The sequence below is a fragment of the Anarhichas minor genome, unplaced genomic scaffold (assembly GCF_050575085.1).
Source record: "Anarhichas minor isolate MPS153535 unplaced genomic scaffold, ASM5057508v1 ptg000042l, whole genome shotgun sequence".
Lineage (NCBI taxonomy): Eukaryota > Metazoa > Chordata > Actinopteri > Perciformes > Anarhichadidae > Anarhichas > Anarhichas minor.
In genome coordinates, this window is record NW_027466488.1 from 8,203,331 (window position 1) to 8,210,889 (window position 7,559).

The following is a 7,559-nucleotide window of genomic DNA, read 5'->3' on the forward strand; positions in this document are numbered from 1 at the left end:
TGGAGAGCGGTGTGCCCCCTCTCCTTTGGTTCCACCCGGCCATCTGAACCCCACATGGCATGTCTGGGCAGACAGCCACACACCTCCACTGTGGATCTGCTACTCTGCCACCCATAAAGGGCACTTCTACCCCCCCGCCTCATACCACCTCTAACGCCCAGTGAGGCTACGGCTTCGGCCACCTGCACAACCCCCCCCCCCCCCCCCCCACCCCTCACGCCTCATTTCTACCACTTCACATGAGACACTCGATCACAAATGGAGTAAGTGGTACTTTAAATACACGTTGCAACATATTGTAAGATGGAAACTAGAGTTTAAAACAGTGAAGTGGATATATGTTCTATAATTAGTATGTACAACCAAGCTGAGCCCGTTCGATACTATATGACAGCAAGTGGGAGGCCACTGTCTGCAGCGAGCAGAACCATCACACACGAGTGTCTAATACCACTTTCATTGCTGTTTGTTTCACAATGAGAGTTAGCTGTAAGCTACAAACCGGAAAAGGTCGATGGACGTTATCCATAAAGTTATTAAATACATGACTTGCATACCTCTTAACAGGTGGTTTCCCCTGGCTATGTTAATCTCTGGGAGGCCGGTTTTTTTCTTTACAACTGCCTGAAATGACTAATTAAAAGAAGAAAACAGCACTGAGCTCAACGATCAGAACTGCTGCAGAAACACAAGAGACCGAGCAATAGTGACATGTTATTAAAGCAAAATGGAGACAGAACACAGTAAACGTCGCTGCTTCAATGGTGAACATTTTTTCGCACAGGGAATTTTGAATCGATATTATTATTAAATGGCCGTGTGGTAGTCGTCTGTCTAGAAGCGTACCTTCGTAGTTAGCTCATGAATTAGTTAGTTTGTTAGTTGGGTGGGTTGACACAAATTTAATGAATCAACAAAATGTCAGAAAATAGTGAAAAGTGACTGTAACAAGTTCTCAGGGCCCAGACTGACATTTTCAAATTGATTGTTTCGTGGTACAAACAAACTAAGTCAATGCAAAGACATAACTCACAACCGCCCAACTGGACGAGTCTTATAATATATTGTAGTGCTGTCCAACCACTGCACAGCACTTTGTTGTTTTTAAATGTTCTCTATAAATAAACTCAATCTGAAACCTGAGCCTTCTCGCTCCTTCTCGTCTCTGTTGCGAGTTGCACATGCACAGTACCTGTCGGCCGCTCGTGAGACAATCATTGTGGGTAGAGAAGAGAGTTTAGCTGAAGCTTAATAAAAAGGACTGCAGAGAAACTGGACTTCCTGGTTAGTCTGTATCTGTTTTCCTGAGTTGCTACTTGTTGTCACAGTACACATGAGTCGGGGAACTTGTTCTTTGGCTGTTTGTGGCCAAAAGACGAGGGCTAAAAAAAAGCACTGCACGGTGATTAAAACTGATGAGAATCAGTTCACTGTACTTGTTTCATTTTTCCACTCCCCACGATATTTTGCTACTCCTCTTGTCTTGATTCATAGTTACTGTCTAGAGCTTTGCTTGGGTTATTTAGGCTTGGACTAGGGTTAGATCTTAGCTTAAAGCTAACAGTTTAACCATTTTTTAAAACCACTTATTGCTGCATTCATTTTAAGAAGTGAATTGGTTAGAAGCTGCAGAATCTTTTCGGGGCAATCCTCACACTTCCAGGACAAAGAAGCAAACCTTTTCTTATGTTGCTACTAGGATTACAACATGGCAGATGGGTCAAAAGCACTGAGAAGTTGCTAAGAAGAAGAAGACAGCACCACCTATTCTCTAACTTAAAAAAAAGATAATTGGGTAACAGGAACTACCTTTATCTGGAGCATAAACCTGCCAAAATGTGGAAAATAACATTCAGTGTTAGCAACTCAGCTAACCACATGGCGGAGAGTTGCCACCATTAACATAATGAATTATTGATGCCTTTAGCTACAGGCTAACTAATGGACTTCATCCGATGTTCTCATCACACCATGTAGCAAATGGCAAACTAGAGCTGAACCGATTTATGCGACCAATACCGATATAGATATTTAAAATGTTTAAATCCCAATGGCGATATATTATTATAGAAATGTGGCGTCGATGTTTTGTTTTTATTTTGAGACTTTCCCTCCACTTTTTCACAACCTCACAGCTCAGTTCAAGCAGCATTCAACAATAATAATCTCAGCGGAGGTTGTTACAAAAACAAGCCCCGACTTGATCCCTGCCTCCAGAGAAGGAGACCAACCTCAGGAGAGTGAGAGTAACTCCCTGTTACTCCGGCTGTGTGATCCTGTATTACACTCCCGTAATTAATTTGGACAGGCCCATTTATACAGTCCGGACCAGATTAAAAACCACTTGCACAGTGGTGCTGCTTATATTCCGACACTTCTTCCAGCTGCAGCTTTTTTCCCCCTCGTCCCATTTCCAAATCAAACTTCTCTTTAGTCGAAGGAAAAATTGATTTAAGATTGCACAAGCCAAACCTTGATGCAGTCACTACTTTCCCAGAGCTCCATGAAAAGGACACTGAGCTGAAGAATGTTCCGACGGTCACGGCCCACAGACCAGTGACGAAACCAGTGAAGGAGCTGAATTCAGCTTATATGCAAATACGAACACCGATGATCTGAATCAATTAATTAGTGGGTTTCAATCAGCTCATGACCTTTGTTACATCACATGTCACTCAGCCTCTAAAAGACTCTTTCACACCTATTATCACAATTTAACTGAATGAACAACCCAAAACAAGTGTCTGTCATGCTTTAGGAAACAAGCATAAATGATCAGCCATTCATTCGTCATTCTGTGGCCTCAAGTGACTAAAGGGAAAATCTGCCCCTCTCAATCATAACGCATATCAACTTAAACCATTTGCATTTCATTAGAGACATTATGCTTAAAAAGTATGGCCTAAATGACAACACACACTTATGAACCTGTACAAAACAAGTTATCCACATACCAAATATGATCAATAACCTATATCTGAAGCCATTTCAAGCTGGTTTTATATCATATATAATGCATCCCTACACGTATTAACTTATTTTAACGGTATGTGACCGTTTGTATGTCCAACAATAACGGTGATGTTCTATACTGCCAGAAACTAAAAGCAGCTTGGCAGTTTATTATCTCCAAAACAAAAACATACGTTTCTTTTCTCTTTGTTGACTGGAAATGTTTCTCTGAGGCAAAAAACTTTTTTACCGTTAAGTTATGTTCTTTGACAACTTTAACTTGTCATATTTATACCTGCTTGTTCCATCACTTCCCTGCATCTATATAATGAGTAATATTTATTCAAATCCATGCCAACCCTTTTTATGGTTGGGATGTTTTTGTTCTTGAGAACTTAATAATCAGTCAGTTTATGAAACAGTCCGAACAAATAAAAACGTGAATTCACTTCATAACCAGTTCTTCACAAATAAGGGTGGCTGGACGATAATTCAATAAGATGATTTATCGTCTTTCAATGGAATCATATTGAGATATCATGATACACAGTTATGTCGTCTGAATTGATAATAACAAACACATACTAATGCAAATTTCTCAGAAAATCATATTATTTTGCACTTAAGTACTTCAAATGTTAATACTTTGCAATAAATTTCTTAATTAATTTAATAATTATAATATAATTATAATTCAATTTGTATAATTATTATTCATTATTATAAACACAATTTGTTAAGTATTTCATTCACACAAGAGTACACAAAATCATGTGGTTCCTTCATACAGACATTGTGATATATATCGTTATCAACATATGAAATTTTGATTTTGATTGCCCAGCCCTATTCACAATCAAGCTTCTGCTGATTGCTTACTTTATTTCTATGGATAAACTAATACAATTATGATTGTCTGTCATTAATACTTACTAAACCCAGGCATTGGTTATTAATCTCCTTTTTGTTAGGCGTTGTCATCTCAGTGGGATAGTTTAGCTTGGAGGAGAGAGAGGGCAGTGCCATGCGGCAAAGATCCTCATAGATTCAAACCCAAGGCATCTCATTTAGCATGGCCTGAGATCACTGACCCACCAGGACGAAGAACGTTTTAAGGTTTTGGTGTACTTTGAATCACAGCAATGTACGACTTATTGTTTGAACTTGAGGCACGTCAAGGATAACATATCCTGAGGGTGAGAAAAGATGGTTTACAACAGGTTCAATGACTAATTCAAAGTTTTTTAGAGTGAAAGTTCCTCACTACTAAAGGTGTTATGCATAAGCACAATTACCTGATGATTTTACACATCCCTCTTTTGTTTGTGTCCCCTAACATTTGACATCTAGCAGTCACAGTGAACAACACATAATTTGAATGACAAGCCAACTATTTAAATGTCAAGGTTTGTTGTAGTTTTTAGAGTTAAAAGACTTGATTGACTGTTCAATAGTGACAAAGTTGACAAACTTTAATAGACGTTTGCTTTAACTAGCTAGAGCAATGTCAAAACGTTTTACTCCCAGATATCACGCCAGATATCACGCCAATTAGGGAATCAGATTTGTTCCTAATACGAAACAGGGTACAATTCAGGGCCATCTCACCTGCATTGTAAGGCCCACTCCTCTTAAAATGTTTATTTAAGGTCTTGTGTTGTGTTTATGATGGCACCCATAATAATAAATATACACAAATGTAATAAATATATATATTTAAAAGTGTATTTACACTTATATTCTTGGAATATTTATATTTTCTTTGGATTAATTGATTTCTGGACCCTGTAGAAACAAGCTGAATAAGAAAAAGCTGTCAACCTGTAATTAATTGTACATAAACACAGCATAGGACAATGTGTTGTTTTTGTTGTGCATAACTCTTAGACATGTCTTTAAATTCACAAATATCAACATAAACAACTTTTTTTGCTAAATGAATCCATGTTAGTGTAAAGTAACGTTACACATAGCTACAAATATCAACTGGAAAGACTGTTTACAGTGAAATTACAGTTAAAAAGGTTATTAAAACGTTGCATCGGTCCTATTTATTTGTGAATAAAGGTTTTGACAATATTATCATGTGATACTTTGACTATCACAGTGACATTGAAAAGAGACTCTTCCTTCCACCAAGTCAAACTAACTAACGGTTGCAGTCCCGCCACACGGCGTCCACGTTTACAGTCGACAAAGCTATTCACTGTTAATTAGAATATTACAATACACTGCACTTGTGCTAACGTGCTAGCATGCCGAGCTAATGACAGCTGGTGTTGTGGACAGTAGCTGGGCGACCGCGATAGAGAGCGTGATATTTTAATATCTCCGATTCTCCAAAGAAAAAAAGAAGAAAAGAAACACTCTTATTAGGGTCGGTTCCTCTTTTACAGGAAGAGCACACACACACAGTACCGAGGCTGCCGGCCGGGGCTAAATTAAGCCAGTAGTAATATTAGCTTAGGTTAGGTGAACTTCAACGCTACTGTGCCGCAAGTTTACCACCAATGAACGGGGGGAAACTCACTGACCTGCGGGGCCTAGCGGCTGCTGCTGCCCGTCCTCTCCGAAGATCAGTCGGAAGTCCAGCTCCTCATTCCCGGGGCAGTTCGCGGTCGTCATCGGGTTTGACAGCTCGGGTTTTTCACCCCGCTACTGGACCGTCGACCGCTGGAGCAATGTATGCTCTCCCCTAAAATGTCACAACATTTACCGACTGCCACGACGCCGAACTTCAAACTTTTAGTTATTGTAACTCATACGCGTTCATGCACGAGCTCCCGTGTCCCCCCCCCCCCCCCGGTTTGGACAAATCCAAAATACAGGTCGTCAGCTCCTCTTCCTCTGGCAGTTAGTGCACTGGCGAAATTTGTGGCTTCAACTTCAGAGAAAGTCGTCTGCCTCCTCCGTCTCTTCTTCTTCTTCTTCTTCTTCTGTTTCTCTCTGACAGCCGAGCGTGTAAACAACAAAGAAGTGGCTTTCTCTGCCCGTGTTTAATGTCCGCTATAAAGCTGATGAATTATCCGTTTAATTGTCCCGCCCCCCCCCCCCCTTTCTCTCTATCTCTCCTCCGGTCTGTTTCTCTATCGCTCTCTCCGGAGCTTCTATCCCAACTTTTACTAACCCCGCGTGACAAGGCTGTTCCAGTGGTGACGTCAGCAGACACAACACGGGCACGCACACACATGCAAACACACACACACACACACACACACACACACACAGCTCCTCCGCTATGGAGTTAATAATCAGTGTATGAAAGACAACTTACAGGCCTGAAATAGCCTTTGTGGTTTTTTGAAGGTGTTGTCCAGCGTGAAGCTAAATAATACACATATATATATTGTAATACCTTTGATAATGTCTTATCACTGTGTTAATAAGCTGTTTTGGCAACACAAAGTGCACTAACATTTCAAATTGCGTATAGTGAACCTTTTAATCTTGCAACAACTAGGTCTTACAGCCACTTTGCTCTATTTAATTGGCCCTCCATTTTCTTCCAACCACTCATTAGGCTACATCCGACTGCGCCTGGCTCTCACCGTTGCCTCTCTGTGTGGTTCCAATCCAAACCAGGATTGGTAAATCTAATGACATGATGCACTTTCTACCTTTAGATCCCTCCAGCCCGTCAGCCCATTCATTTCTAATCAGCCAATTTGGGCTTGTACTACTGTACTGTAGGGAAGAACAGACATTTTGAACATAGCTTTTTGGATTATTTAGGTTATGATGCAGCCTAAATAGCACATAAATTATGGCCATAGAAAATTAAAAAAATGCTGTTTGTGTTCTGAGAGCACGGAGTTTAAAATCCTGTAGTTATTTGCCACTTTTATCCCTGATGCTACAGGCTTTCGAGGGGTGATTCACACTCAGTTAGAAACATACACTTACTGCCTCCTCAAATGCTCATTTTGCACAGGGTTCTGGACTTGGTGGGACTGAGTGGGTATTTCTCACCAGGATACTACACTAAAATATTGGCCAAAGGTGCAACAAGTTGAGGAGATGAACATGTTGTGATCCAACCATTTCTAAAATGTCTATAGTAAATCTGTATGGCCAGTCAAAGAGATGTTTTTAGGCTGATCCTTAGACCTGCAATTGTCACTTTTTTTTTAAATGTAACTCTGACAAACTATTGAGTAGCTATGCTTGCACTCACATTGTATGTTTCTGCTCTGAGGGATTCCTTTCTGCCATTGGTTTATTCATATCACAATGCAATTTATTACAATTGATTACCAGAGTAAAGGCAGCAAGCGTAAAACTGTGGTTAGAATATAGCAGTGGTAAATCCATCTGTATATGGGCTGTTCCACCCCCTTTAATCTCTGTGGCCCTAACCAAAGCATCAATCTACTCAGGTTAATCTTTATTGGGTAAGCAACACTGAAGTTGATGCACTCTAAAGCTTTAATGTGTTGCTGCTTTGATGATATTCTTGCCTGACAACATTTGTTTTAGTAGCCTAATAAATTATTATCTGCTTTCACCCTGTTGGAGATATTAGTCCAGAGTATAACATATGCACGCTCTTTTTTTAATCTATTGATGTATAACAAAATATACTTGCATTATTTGCAGCATGTATGGGG

General features: G+C 40.0%; 1 protein-coding gene across 1 annotated transcript in view; it reads right to left on the reverse strand.

The window, feature by feature from the left end:
• Positions 1-6,004, reverse strand: part of nfatc3a (nuclear factor of activated T cells 3a) — a 52,510-nt gene extending 46,506 nt beyond the window's left edge. The window contains exon 1 of the mRNA XM_076109882.1: positions 5,487-6,004. Coding sequence (XP_075965997.1) covers positions 5,487-5,577 — 91 coding nt within the window. The 5' untranslated portion in view covers positions 5,578-6,004. The remainder of the gene's footprint in view (positions 1-5,486) is intronic.
• Between the last annotated feature and the right edge of the window lie 1,555 nt (positions 6,005-7,559).